General features: G+C 35.5%; 1 protein-coding gene across 2 annotated transcripts in view; it reads right to left on the minus strand.

Annotated features, from left to right (window-relative positions):
- Nucleotides 1-3,379: 3,379 nt before the first annotated feature.
- LOC138708947 (pickpocket protein 28-like) overlaps nt 3,380-15,989 on the minus strand; it is a 62,333-nt gene continuing 49,723 nt past the window's right edge. For both annotated transcript variants that reach the window (XM_069839334.1, XM_069839333.1), the window contains 2 exons: nt 9,367-9,458; nt 3,380-5,798 (listed from right to left, as the gene is read on the minus strand). In XM_069839334.1, coding sequence (XP_069695435.1) covers nt 5,668-5,798; nt 9,367-9,458 — 223 coding nt within the window. In that variant the 3' untranslated portion in view covers nt 3,380-5,667. The remainder of the gene's footprint in view (nt 5,799-9,366; nt 9,459-15,989) is intronic.

Here is a 15,989-nt window from a genome sequence, read left to right on the forward strand (position 1 = left end):
GATCTAGCATCTTTTACCAAGCGTAGTTTTTACAGAAGAATACAGAACAAACAATTCCACATTTTCCTGACATTGTGTGCAACAACAATGAGAATAATTCTTACGACTTACTCCACGTATTTGTTGAAGAACGAAACTCATGTCAGAGTTAACCGCGTAATGCCTCAAGTCATTCTCGCTGCCTAAATCCCTGCCACTAGATAGCGCTGGTGAGTCATTCGCCACTTTTACCTTGAACTTTCCAGTATTAACACAGTCTAGTACATACCTGCACAAACAGCGTTCAACGAGCTGTGTTTACCGCTCGCCGAAACGGAGAGGAAGATACGTCAGAATGACATAGACTTGCTATAGGTAGAGGAGAGGGAAACGAGCACTCAGGCAGTGTGTAGGCCTATTCTCAGTAACTGTTTCACGTTGCTTACCTACTGCTGCAGTACAGTATGGACGAATCTAAAAGACGGAACATAACATTTAACATTTAACGATTTACAGCTCGAACTTATTGATCTTCAATGTGACCTAAGGGCTGAAGATCGTTTGAATAATACTACTAGCCTGGTTGAGTTTTACAAGACTAAACATTAGCAATAATATTCACGACTACACAGGTTGGCTGTGAAAATGATTGTTATGTTTGGCTCAACATTTATATTTGTGAGCAACTGTTTTCTATAATGAACTTTAATAAAGGCAGGCATCGAACATCTGTAACTGATGTTTCATTACCATCAGTAGGCTACTGTTCCTTTCAGCTGTCAAGAGCATAAAACCTCGTTTTGATGTACTGATAAATCAAAATATAACAAAATGATATTGTACATTTAAGTAGCTATAGAATTTCTATTATTTCTGTAAAATAAATATTTCTTTATTAATTAATAATAGCTGTCCAAGATAGTTTTGCAAGCAATGAACGGAAATTTATTTCACAAACACTCTTACTAGTACTGTATTTCCTTTTATGTATATTTTGTACGAGATCCCCTTCTTCCAGTCCACCCTTATACAGAGCGCAGCTAATATCTGCATTCCGCTCATGAGCTGTGAGCCGGCTCTGAGAGCGCAATCCTTGTGCAGGCCTGGTCTAGTATAAAAATATATACAAAATATATATATATACAATATATACAAAAATATATACAGTCACGAAGCTTGAGTTGTTGAGGGTACCAGGAACAATAGACTGTGCCGGTACTACTTCGCATTGTCTGTAATGAGCCGATAGTAGCGATCCTAGTGGTTAGCAACTATCTATAGATGCATATTCCGTATGTATTGAGCTTCGTGACTATATACTAGACTGTGGTATTATTATTATTATTATTATTATTATTATTATTATTATTATTATTATTATTATTGATTATCAATTTCTTTGCAAAGTTATCAATGGTGTTATTGATTGTGAGTCTATCATAAACAACATCAGCCTTCGTATTCCTACAAAAGGTTTAAGATTTCAAAAAAAAATTTTATAACAGAAATTCTAAATCACTTTCTCCTGTCTGTAGATGCATAAAATATGCCAATTTGCATGGGCACAATTTAGATCCTTTTAAGGTATAGTTTCGTTTTGATTATTAGTAATTACTGTTCTTGTTATCTATTTTATTTATGTATGTTTTTGTTTATTTAAGATATTATTTATTTGTTTTTGCACCTTTGTATCTTCTGTTTGTGTATTGTGCTGAACTATAATTGGCCTCTGGCTGTTGTTCAGCACACAAATATTAATAATAATAAATAATGATAATAATAATAATAATAATAATAATAATTATTATTATTATTATTATTATTATTATTATTATTATTATTATTATTATTATTATTATTATTAGAGAGTATTTGGTATCACTAAGAAGCAGTAATCTGGCTCTTCATTGCTATCCAGCATCATCCAAACTCCTCCTCCTCCCCCTCTTCTTCTTCTTCTCCTTCTTCTTCTTCTTCCTCCTCCTGCGCCAGTATTTTAGAAATGTTTGAAATGAGGGGGAAACGTAAGAAGATAACGGAGAGTGATGTTTATATGAAATTTGTAAGGTTTAAGGAAATGGGAGAGCTCCGGGAAAACCCCCAATCCTCAGATACCGTTCACCTCAAGTATCATTACCATGAAATGTCGGGCATTGCGAAGTCACAGCTGCCAATGCTAATCTCATCTATTGGAGAGGCGCACATATGTAAGAGACTAGAGTTACTTCTGGTGACAATTATTTTTAATTTAATCGTGTGATTAATGTAATATTACAATATTTCATAAAGATTTATTACTTAATACATAGTGCAGTAACAAAATACTCATCATATTTATAGTGAAATAAATCTAAGGCATACAAAATATTTTGTACCTATTATACGGGGACATCATTTTATTTTTACTAACATTTTTAATATTAACTTGCCTATACCCCTGGATCAACGCCGTTTGCTGCCCCTTCCACGACTGGAGTTCGATGATACTGGCGTAATACACAAACAAATCACTTTACTAGGTATAGGAGGAAAGAAAAGTAGTTCATCCATTTACGGAAACTAGGAAATATTGCTTTTGAGTTTGATAATTTTCATTAGGTTTTTGTTTAATCAAAATACAGTACAGTATTAACAATTAATGTTTTTACTTACGAACTGAGCTATCCATTTAGACGTATTCATTATGCAGTGCATATTATACTGTCTACAGCACATTAGCGTACGATATAGAGAATGAAGTTAAATTGAAAAAATAATCATAATATGGTTATTTAAACGCATTTTTGAAAATGGTGGCAGTTCATTTCGATACAGGCTTGAGTTCTAATGTGCATATTATCGCACTATAGACTATTGTACCTAATCCCAATTACCAGTTTTGTTCTTCGTATTAGTAACTCATGTTGAAATAATTCTGTACCTACTCTATAAAAAGAGTACCTTACGTACTGTAAATTCAATCTTCACTTCTGCCCGATCCGAAAAGATAAAATTAATCAGACATACTATCTACTGTCCGTCCAAGTGGTTATGTCGTAGGGTCGTAGAAAGGGAGGAAATCACGTGACAGTTAATGACTTAACGAGGCCCTTTTATTTCAGTTATTTTAAACAATTGTATGGGTATAATATTACGTAGACGTCCAATTCCGAACAGAAATTAATGTTCTCAGAAAAGAGCTAAGACAGCCCAGCCACTAGCTGGCGAATAAAAGCTGGCGGGGGAAACCGGGATACGACGTAGGCAAATGGATGACAGTACCTCTGCGAAAATGATTCAATATTGAAAGCTCTTTCGTCACTGGAAAACGCGAACATATTTTTGGAACGTACTGTTTACTATGACCGTAAGGCTACTATGACTGTATATGCGGTCTTGGATCTCTATGGAGGACGGTTGAACTTCATTAGTAGAAGGGGTGAGAGTGAAGTACATTCAAAAACTCAGGTACAGTAACAATTGAAGTAAAAATAAAATGATGTCCCTGTACTTGCTATAACTTGCAGTGATGGTTGGCCTGTTTACCGCTGTAGAGTAACGATTATTATTATTATTATTATTATTATTATTATTATTATTGGTATTATTATTATTATTATTATTATTATTATTATTATTTTGCTGAAGATGGAAATAATCTTAATTTTTTAGCCTACTGTGTAAAGTGCAATCACATTGATATTGTATATTAATTTCAGCCTTCTGGGTACAATAACTTCTTAGAAAAGTGCACAAATGTCGCACAAAATAAGAAAGTGCAAAAAAAAAAGGTGTCAACGTTTCCATATCTTACAATTTTAAATTACTCATTTTGGGTGAACTTCTCTCATAAGTTACAAAAGATACAAATACAGAAAAAAAATAAGGTATATATAAAATACCTTTATGCATACAACCGCCTAAATAAATTTAAAATTCCACTATGCGGTTGGAAAAAAAAGTTCGTTGATAACATTTTTTGCATTAAGAATTGCTAGAAATTATTATTATTATTATTATTATTATTATTATTATTATTATTATTATTTATTATTTTTGCTGAAGATAGGGCTGAAAGTTGACAATTAGAAGAAATAAAATCATATTATCATTTTACACACATTAAACTACCAAAAACGATAAAAACCAAAATTGCATTTCTTTTGTCAAAATTCGGTGTATAGACCATTGACAAATGTATAGACTTCCCTTAAGTTAAAGCCGTATAAAATTGCTATGATTCTAGAAACTAAGCTGGTTGATCCAGTACTTAGGTGTAGATGTGGTGAATGGATGAGTGAATTGCGTGGCGAAGAAATTAATTCTAATCTCATTTTCTTTACGAACGAAGCTGGGTTCCACTTAAATACGAAATAAATGTGTGGAAAATGGGTGGAAGACAGTTCTCGTGTCTCCTTGCATGATATGGGCTAGTAATACCCTTTCAAAATTAGGAATAGTCAGCATTTTGTTAGACAATCACTCTAGTGCGACGAGTTTAACCGTAAGATCTTGTCGCAGGCCGGGAGCATACGGTCCGCCGCCCGCGAACTCTATGCCACGCTCACGTTCCATAGATATTCCGCTCACTCAGTATAAAGATACGTCACACGTCGCTACTTCTGTTGCTCAATTTTGCTGCTGCATATGCATAAGTTGTGCGTCGCATTCACACACAAGCCAAAATTAACATGAGACGTACACTTTTCGTGTTGCGATGTACTAGCGAACCGATTTTGGTACCAAATGAAAGATCTCGTCTAGGTCTGTCGATTTAAATCATACATATTCACGTAAAAGCCACGGCCGTGTCCCTGATACAGTCACACCCCAATGTTTTTCTTTGGGGCTGAGTTAAGGACATTATGTATTCCACTAACGTGGCTGACCTCTACAACTTATATGATCGCAGTAGCAACTATCACACTAGATGTTCTACAGTGAATCTGAGATGAAACTGAGTATTGTTTGGATATTATTCGTACTATCGAAGAAGCTCATGTAGAAACCTACTACTGATTGTACTGTATTTTCCGTCAAATGTTCATATAAGGAATTGTTCTTATATTTTTGATCCAATATATAGCCACCGGCGTGTTTCAGTCGGTTAAGGTGCTTAACTTGCCGGTCTGAAGTTGCGCTCGGGCGCGGGTTCGATCCCCGCTTGGGCTGATTACCTGGTTTGGTTTTTTCCAAGGTTTTCCCCAACCGTAAGGTGAATGCCGGGTAATCTATGGCGAATCCTCGGCCTCATCTCGCCAAATACCATCTCGCTATCACCAATACCATCGACCCTAAATAACCCAGTAGTTGATACAGCGTCGTTAAATAACCAACTAAAAATAAATAAATAAATATGTATATATATTTTAGAGAAGGTTAAAATCAGAGAAGTTGGAGAGGGATACCCGGAATTACGTTATTGGGAGATTTGGGTAATAACACTGTTTCCAACCGCTGCCATAGGTTTCACGACAGCAATATCAAAAATGTTTAGCAGCAACTCTGGGAACCCTGTTCACACGTTGCTATTTTAAAGCTGCGCACAGCGAGAAAAAGTTGCGATCAATTGTTTTGGTAGCCACTACTTCCAGAGTTGCAATGTTGTTCAAACGCCGCAGTACACGAGCTGCGCAATATTATGCACTAGAGCGCTGCAGAAGTAGCGACGTGTGACCGTACCTTATGTTGAATTGTTGTGTGGTTTAATTAAGGAGTTGGACGCGTCTTCTTGTTTGTTCGTAAGTTGCAGCAGAGTCTCACGGTGAAGAAGTAAATGATTTCTACAAGACTCAGGAAACTGAAGCCTAGATAAAGACCCATCAGACCACCGCAGCTGGCTGAAAACAGAAAATCAAAACGCTGCATAAGATTAGAGTTCAAATATAGTCACTCAGAAAACAGAGGCACTGCCTATACCAGGGATGTCGAACAGCGCTCTCGAGCTGTGAACTGCAGAGCCTTCACTCCTCCCTTACCGTGCAACGGTTGAACACAGGTAGCAGGCAGTCCGGCCGAATGATAGTAAACAAAAGCGAAACTGCGGCGGCTGGTACTTTGATAACTTTTATACATCTTACCAATTGATTAGGAACTCAGTTTACATTTGCACTTGATGAACTCTGATAAACAAAGAATGTAGCCTACACGAGGATGAATTATGATGATGATGATGATGATGATATTAATAATAATAATAATAATAATAATAATAATAATAATAATAATAATAATAATAAGAGTTTTATCTACTGGGTCATTCTATGATAGTGACGGAAATAGGTAAATCATAATAATAATGTTAATATCATGTTTAAAGTATCAACTTTGTGTGTATGTGCTGTAGCAGTGCAAATTCAAGTTCAGAAACGTAAACTATTTTGATGTATAAAATTAATTACTTTTAGTGTGACTTGAAATTTGTTTCTTAGTTTTTCTTACAGATTAAAAAATATCTCCTCCTCGAGTTCGATCCTTTAGTGAAATGATATCTACAAGATCTCAATGAACATTGAAATCTAAATCGACACTTCTTATGAATACACTGTAGCTAGCTGCGCCGTATCTTTCCGGTCGGTACTTTCATCAAGAGCTATAGTGAGTAATAAGTAAAAGTTTTCATTCTTGCTATCAGTTGTTCCACCAAGTTATCTCCCATTTATGATACGCGCTCTGCAAAAATATTACGAGACAAACATATAGATTTAAAATCATTAACGTATTCCGGACGTATCCTTTTTGCAACAGCTATGAGACAGCCTTTCAAAAATTCTCCGTTAGTAAATAGCTTTGAAGCAGTTGCAATAATTTCACAAATTTTGTAGCTAGCACGAACCAAGCTTACTCTACTAACACCCGATGATGATGGAAGGTTTTCTGAATTCAATCTTGATTTTAATTCTTCTACAGCCGGATAACTTTTGTAGTCCATAAGCTTCAGCATGACGTGTAGAATTAAAATTCATTTTAATATTATGATGGCTAATGTATTCAAGTTCCTTTCTACATATTAAGCAATGTACCTTTCCGTCCTTTAAGATAAATAAATATTTATCTGTCCACTCACTATTGAATCGTCGCTCCATATCCATACCAGCCGCCAGAGTTGATAAACACACTGCGTACTGAACACTGCTACAGCGAGCTGACTGTCGTTTCAGCTCAGCTACAGCAGGAAACAGTATTATAGTACGTCCGCTCAAATGAGAGCCACTTGCACCTACCTTGAGCGGGAGGCGTCGGGTGTTTCAGTCTTGAAGCAGGCGGCTGGTTATTGGTACGCCAGCGCTGTTGACAGATCTAAGTCGGTGCTCCGAGAAAAAGTTCATATAGTATTAGGTTTCAGACGAGCCCGCAAATTTAATACAGTTAGCTGAGAACGAGGCAGAAGACTGTAAATGTATATTGTGGCTTTCGTGTTCCATATAATATAAATCAAAAGTAAAATAGCTCCAACATCAAATAAACTTCTCAACGCAATGCGTAATAAAACACAAGCTACCCAATATGAGTTTCCGTATCAAAGAAATACTTTAATAGAACTATTACATTCAATGGGGTTTAAATATAAAATTCATGGATCTCAACCAGCAGTAATGGAATCATTACGAATACGGATGTAGCGGTCTTCGTATTTACGGAATATAGAGTAACAATAGATGTCATTAAAACGTTAAAATAACATCCCTTTGCCCACGCCAGTCCCAACAACAAAGTTACATCTGCTACAAGAAATAAAACGTAGCCATTACAGAAAAAAGATGTATGTAATTGACGAACTATCATCGAAATACGGCCATGTTGTACTACGACTGCCCCCCCCCCCAACCATTGCCATAGAATTCGTTTGTTGGGAACTGAAGAGAAATGTCCGGTCAGAAAATGGATTGGGAAACAAATCTGTTCAAGAAGTAGGCCTACGCGATTTGATAATAAATGTGATGGATGACATTAATAATAAAAAGCATTGGGTAAAGTATATCGAACATGTAAAGACAAAAGAAAGTGATCATCGCTCCTTAGAAGCTAGCTTGGAATATTGTGTAATTGACTCAACAGACTTGGAATAGGAGATGTTCGTGTTTTAGTTCTGTATTTACAAGACGCACACGAAGGTTCACTTCAGTCTTCAGAAGGGAGAGATGGCAACGCAGCGTAGTTTACATGGAACCTGTTCGGAGTCGCGTGCCTACTTGCTCCCTGCGGTAAGTGTATCCAATCGCACGTTCCAAGTGGCTCTCATTTGAGCGGACGTACTATAATCGTTTCACAGTTTGAGAGCGCTGTTCGACATCCCTGGCCTATACGATACAGGTCATGTATTTGTTCGAATCTAATGCGCTATCGAATCTTACGCGCACCTCGATTTTTAAAGGCTTGAAATAAAAAAAAAATGTTTACTGGCAAATGTAATGCGTAGTTGCAAAGCATGTGCAAAATTTAATTTTACTTTACCTCTTTATCTATAGGCTATACACTTGCCTTGATATAGCACGGGCTGTAGCCACCTCATAACTTTACTTCTATTGTGTCACTAGTCACAAGGAGCTCATTTTTCCTCATTTTCTGTATGAATTTGAAAACTTCTGCGTGTACCTCAGGATGTTTTCTTTTTCGAGCTCCGGTGAGCTTCTTCCTCGTCGCTTTATCAGCAAATATCGCCATTCTGTATTTCCGCCATAAGCGAATATTGCTCTCTGCTACATTGAATTCTCTAGCAGCCTGCCTGTTTCCATGGTCTTCAGCATAAGGTATACCCTTTCGTTTGAAGCTTGCTTCATAAGACACCTTTCGTTATTTGTTTTTCACCTCCTGATCACGTACAACTCAATTTGAAGTCTTTGCCGGCATTAACAATGCCTATAAGAAAACGCAAGCGCACGAAGCAAGGAACGCAGAGGAGCTGCAAGCGGCGAGGTAACCCAGACAGAAACTAAACACAAGCAAACCCCAAGCAGAATTTTCGAGTTTGCATTCGAATCTAGTGCGCCAACGATTGTAATGCGCACCCCGATTTTAGAGACTAAATTCAGCTGCAAAAGTGCGCATTATATTCGAGTAAATATGGTTATTTGATGTTACAATATAGTTTATTTCAGTTTTTTTCTATACATGACGAGTTTCGTTAGTTAAGCTTATAATTTTACAACGCATCTTACTTAATGTAAGTTTCTAATCTGTAATTTTTACGGTTGACAGAATTTCAGACGGAAAAATACTGAGAAAGAGAAAGAGGTAAGGAGAAGAAGATACTAAGGTCGTCCGCATACATCGGCATATGTTAACCGAAATTTTCATTTTTCTCCCAATAGAGCAACAACGACACAAGTCGTTATCTGGATTCCAGACTTCACCCATTTCTCTCATTTTCCTGATTTAAGATGAAACATAGACTATACAGAGTCTTACCTAGAAATTCGAGTGGCCCGAACAGCTCACCACGGCGACTGGACACAAACTGACTGTCTTTGTAGTAAAATGCTACTTTTGAAAGTTTCAGACTGAAAACAAAAATCTCACATTAAATGCCGAAACAAACAATTCAAAATAGGTATATAGTATGACATTATTGAAAATAAATTTATGTTTTGAAACTCATGTCACTTAAAGAATTAGATATAGATACATTAAATGGAATTGAAACCAGAGCTCTAAAATTCTCAGACAGCATAAGAGGTGCTCTATTAGTTATTGATGCAACTAGTGGGATATAAGCATCGTTACCGCTCGAATGTGTTTTGCAAGAAAGAGGCGTAAGCAGAGTTCTGTAATTACATGAGAGCGGTAATTATGCTCATTCCACTAACTGCATATAATATTTTATCCGTGTTTACTTAATTATGTGTTTAATGCGTTCATGATACGATCGTTGGCTAAGTAGGATATGTAAATCATTTACATATCGCACTCAGTGCGATAATGAATTCCATTGCCATGGTAATATGACGATGGATAAGTATCCATTACCAAACCAACGCAGATAGAAACCATTATGTTACTGTTGAATGATGTTATCAAAACATTCAACAAGTTTTTTAGCTCAAAAGACAATTTTAAGGAATTTAAGAAAAAAAATTTAACAAACAAAATAATTTCAATGTGAAAGCGAAGCTTAATTAGAGCTAGGGAGACTTCAAAAGTTACGATGAAGTTTTTTTTTTAGCTCAAAATATCTGACAAATATTTTTTTATGCTCGACCATGCCGAAATGTAGTAATTATACACCTGGTAGCAGCTCTTTAATGTACCTCATTAAAGTACACCTATTCATTAAAGTTCAGGTGTTCCAGCAATCAGAAAATACCATTGTAGCAATATGAAAGCGCAATTATCGATTATTCTCGGATATGCAATCGTTCAAGGTTATATCAAGATTAATGTTTATTTTACTCTCTAGATTATATCAAGCTCAATGTCGACATTTGTTTCTCGGAAAAAAATCAATACTTTCGCGTCTGCGCACATCTCACAATTTACGAGGTATTGCACAAGGTCAGTTCCGCTCCTCAGTCAGATAAGAATAACATGAATACTTATGAATAATTTCAAGTTAGAAATATGGTCGAGCATAAAAAGTCGTATGAAACTTGACTATCATGGTAATTAAGACGCTCGTATGAAAATTATGAAACTCGCTTGCGCTCATTTCATAAACATACTCGCGTCTTAATTACTACCATTATAGGCTCGTTGCATAATGTACTATTAAAATCATTCATAAATTCTTCAACACATAGATTTGAAACTTGAGATATAGATCGTATCTAAGTGTGAAGTGTTTGCTAATAGAAAAGTTAGTATAAATGCTTCAAAAGAAAATGATCCCTGCACAACTTCACACATATTCAAAGGTAAGAATCAAATATTCGAATGGAAGCTTACGGATGCAATCAATGCTAATAAAGGCTTGAAAAGAAATTTAGTTTATAATGACTTTCGTTTAATATTTATTTTAGCAGAGTTGCGAAGGAATAAAATCAGAAAGTTGATAACGAAATACAGGTCAGTAGAAGGTGTAAATTTTAAACGTTATTATAAGACTGTGGCCTAGGGTCACCGATTCGCGAGACTGAAGTTTGGAACGCACGAAGTATACATGACATCATGACCCATGGGATGGGATGGCATTTTGAGAGTACAGTTGGTTTCCTAAGAAATTATATTACCGCCTTTCTCATTCAGCTTGGCGTGGGCCCTTGCAATCATCATACGTACTTGAGTTCCTGTGAGTAAACAAGTATATTTTATTTCTTTCATTTATTTATTTGATTATTTATACATGCATATTAATGTTAGTGTTAATTTCGCTGTTTTATAATTGAGGAACATGTCGAAAATTAAGAGCACCAAGCATTCCCTTCAGAACGAACTTATAGAGAAGTTCGGAAATGAATATTTTCTTATTAAAGAATAAAAATACACTGAATTTTGCAAATTCTTAAAAAAAGTATAAGGACAGATAGGGCTCGATGTTTTCAAAAACAAAGTAATAGCAAAAGGTACATGGTAAATATTTGATTATTCGGTCAAAACTGGCCTTCAACATTAAAATCAGACATAAAACATGAAAAAGAATTTCATCGAAATTTGTGTATAATTTTGGTACATGCCAACATCTCTTTCAACAATACTTCAAACCGTTTCTTGAAAAAAGTTTTCTTACACAAATTCCACAATTTCGGACATCTGGCCGACATCTACGGCTGACCACTAGGATCCAGAATACAAAGCAGAGGTTAAATTAAAAATCAAATATGATTGCGGAGAGAATACGGAACAATGATACAATTTAAAAAAATAAAGTACAATTTGATTTCGGAGAAACATGAGAAGAAAGTACATTGAAGAGTAATGAAATGAATGTACCTTGTAATTCGTTGCATTGAATTGTGAAGACATGTATTTTATGTAAGTATGAATATTTTTTTTCTTTTCTACTCACACACAAATGATTATTTTATATTGTTAAGACTTGTGCAGTATAATGTAAATTTATTGTAATGTTAGGCAATTATTTTTTGTACTAGAAATGCACTAAATACTGTTACAGGCCCAAGAATATATAACAAATTTATATTTAAATATCCTAATCTTGTCAATTCTAATAGTTCTAGTATTAAATTTAAAAAGTTATGTATGGATTTTATAAAAATTGAAAAATTGTAAATTTAAATTTATATAAGTTACTATAATTGCACAGTAGACATAAGACAAATTTTATTGCATAATTATTAATTTCAATTCAGGAATCCGCCCCTGAGCACGAGTTCTACTCTTTCAGGGACGAGCTAAAGTTTTTCTGTATATATTATATTTTATGTTACAATTTTATTAGCAAATAATAAATAAATATATATATATATATTATATTTGTAAACGTGAATATTTATTTTGTGTTCTACTGTGACTGAATGTTTACATGTTGAGGCAAGGAGTAACTGCACTCTCAACCTCCCATTCCCCTCGATTTACACAACACAGTGGTCCGTGCGTTCGTAATTTAATGCGTTCTGGTACCCTGCACCGCTGTCTGGTTTTATATATACGAATGATCAGATCAATGTGGAAAAATCATAAACTGATCTACGAAAGGCTGCATACAAATTGAATATAATTGGATCTAAATATGAAATGAAATGTCTAATTCTAAAACCAAAGGTATGGTGACATTTGGAAAACGTGTACAAAAGGTTTAAATCGTAATTGATAACAAATTAACCCTCGGTCTATATCTGCTATGGAAAAACGTACTCTATACCTGGGGTCTTTTTTGACCCCGGATAGATTTCTTTCAACTAACATGAAAATAGGAAGTTGTAAGGATAATTATTGGATAATTTATGTATTTTGGTATTTATTCAAGAGTTTATGGGACTACATTTTTAGTAAAGTTGTTTTATTACTGTTAAAAAGTATTAATACAAATTTAACAGCACATAATTCTCACAAACGCATTGCACTGTTGTTTTGTTGTTAATAACACTTTAGACTGCCATAAGTTTAATATTAATAAACTATAATGACTAATAATTACTACACTATAAGTTACCTCATATTAGAATGTCATTATACAGAGTGCTTTTGTATTCATACATTTGTAAGATGTTCCGCGCCATGGCATCATTGTCTAAGGCATCCTACCTAGGACTCGCGTAACGTAATGCGCGCTGGTTCCATTCCCCATGGAGGAAGAAATTTTATCATGAAATTTCGGCCAGTGTATGGAATCGGTGCCCACCCAGCATTGTGATGCACTTGGGGATCTACGATAGATAGCGAAAATCCGGTTTCGCAAACCAGCTGTAACGCCTGGGGGGATCATTGTGCTAATCACACGATACGTCCATTCTGGTCCACCTCTGCTTCGGCATGTGGACGTGAGGCCAGCAGCCGGCTGGTCGGTCTTGGCTCTTTATGGGCTGTAGCGCCACAGATTTACTTTACTTTACTTTACATTTGTAACATTCAGAACACTACACTGCATTTTATATAGGTCCAATGGACAAGAAAGTTTCAGCTTATCAAATAATTAGGGGTTTATTTTATGACTCCCAAACAAAATAAAATTACTATTACAGTCCATATTACAGTCACATGTATACTCCTATATTTAGAGTTGTTTATATTGTATAAAAGTATTCATTGGTAGTGTATTGTATATCAGGGTGATTTTCAGATATCCGACATAGCCAAATAGAGTTTTTTTTACTAGAACTCTGTCTATTCTGAATCAATTTGAGTTGCACACATGACACAACACACTGTAACTGTAGCATGTTCTTGCAAACAAACTTATTACAACTTTCAAATTGATGGTTCACTTCCTGTCAAGTGATCTTGGGCATGAATCACACTGTCCACGTTTTGGTGTTTGAACTTCATCCTGGATGTCAGACAGAAGATCCCTGAAGACTGAAGCAACTATTGATGATGTAATCGATCGTGTTCTACACTGAGGCAACAGAATTCTTCTTTGGATTTGGAGTTTCACTAATTCCTTCCCTAATTCTAAAATAAATTTTTTTCCTCGCGTTTTTTCCTTTCAAATTATGTAGTATTTTACAGTAGAGTGCGAAAGCATTCAGACATGCTAAGTCAAGAACACCACAGAACAGAGCTAGTGGCCATCTTCTGATTGAACGTTCGACAGAATGGTCAACCGTTTCCACATCAGACTTTGGCATTATAGAGGAGTATTACTTCAGATTTTCTGTGTTCACATTCACTTATGTCAAAAGAATTTTGCAGTTTTGACAACAACAAGACGGCTTTGTTTCTTTTCGGCACGTAAGCGGCCAGAAGAGTATTTTGTGTATAGCCAAATGTAGTTGAAAGTGGAGGCCTTTCCTTTGATGGTAACATTTCTTTAGGGATCTCTTTTCGATTGGCTTGAAGTGTTCCCACTAGTGTTATGTTCTTCTGTAGCAGTTCTTGTCCTAATTTGAAAAAATTGTCAATAGTAACATTCCTTCCACTTCCTCTCACATAATCCACCATATCATTTACAACACCTTTCCCTTGACTTATCTCCCTTTCCTCTGCAGACTTTCCTATATAAGTTTGTGCATTTATGAAAAAGTTTGTCTCACGATCCACTGTAGCCCATACCTTTATCCCATATTTCCCTGGATTGGAAGAAATGTAAACTTTGATTGGACATCGTCTCTGAATACATACAGGTGTTCATCTACTGTAGTGTACGGTTCAGGAATATAAGACGACATACACCCATCATCAAACATTTCAGAAGCTGCACGTATGGCTTCAGGTTTTGATCCTGATGCAGTTTTCCTTTCTTTCCTTGTCAGTTTGTCATCGAAACGGAGACACATCAAAATACTTGAAAATCGCGAATAACTCATTGTAGCACGGAAAATAGGTAAACCATATTCTTTCGACCAAAATTCATCAAGTAGTTTCCCCCTTACTGTATGCACCCCTGCTGTTATGAGACGACCGAAGAAAGCCTGCAGTTTTGTTGAATCCGGCTTACTCCAGTGTTGAGGGAAATGTATTTATCTTTCACTTCTTCATCACGATTGTTAGTATGCACTGATATTTTATTCAACATGTGATCAGTTATAAAAAGAGAGAAACAATCCGATCTAATTTGCAAGTAGGCTATAACCTAACAAGCTGAGGAATATTAGCTGTTTGGCTCACTATATTTCTAGAAGGTTGCTTACGCTGTGGTGATGGCTGAGTAGCATAGTTCAGTTGTCCATTTCTTGATGTAAGTAAATGTGTCACTAACACATTGACGTTATCATCTGCATCAATAGAATCAACATCTATTTCGTCTTCAACCTGAATATCTTCCTGTCATATCTACTTCCGCAACACCGCCGTCGCTTTCAAATATAAAATCATTGTCACATTCACTATCACTGTGGTCTGCGTCTTTTAGAGCATGATTAAGGCTATAACCTTTCTGAAAATCAATATTATAAATTATTATTTATAATAAAGAGAGAGACAAACCGACTTACTTCATGAGAAATCTACTTCAAACTGAAAACATTTAACTAAAAATTGTCAAATATCTCACAACAGTGCATCCCAGTTCAAGAAATATAAATATTTGATCTGTATTTGTCCCATAGTTGTCATAAAATACACCAAGAGCGAGACCAAGTAATAAATTCATTATAAAAATTAGTATAGCGTACTCTATACCTGGGATCTTTTCTGACCTCATGTGATAAAAATGAAAAATAATGTTATACCGCTTATACTAGGATCATGACAATGTAACATAACTGTAGCCAAATGCTCACAAATAGCATATCTGGAACATGGGAGAGTTATGTCAACATTTGACATATGCATTTGTAAAAAATAAAGGAGTGGGGTCACAAAAGACCCCAGGTATAGACCGAGGGTAGAGAAAATGTCTCAGTTTTTGCATATGCTTAGGTAACCTATTCTCAACTGTTAAGAAAAACATGTATGATAAGTTATGAAAGTGTAACAAGATGAGTCGTTAACAAAAAGTCACTTTTGTAAACAGATATCAAATAACATCATCATCA

The sequence above is a fragment of the Periplaneta americana genome, chromosome 11, assembly GCF_040183065.1.
Source record: "Periplaneta americana isolate PAMFEO1 chromosome 11, P.americana_PAMFEO1_priV1, whole genome shotgun sequence".
NCBI lineage: Eukaryota > Metazoa > Arthropoda > Insecta > Blattodea > Blattidae > Periplaneta > Periplaneta americana.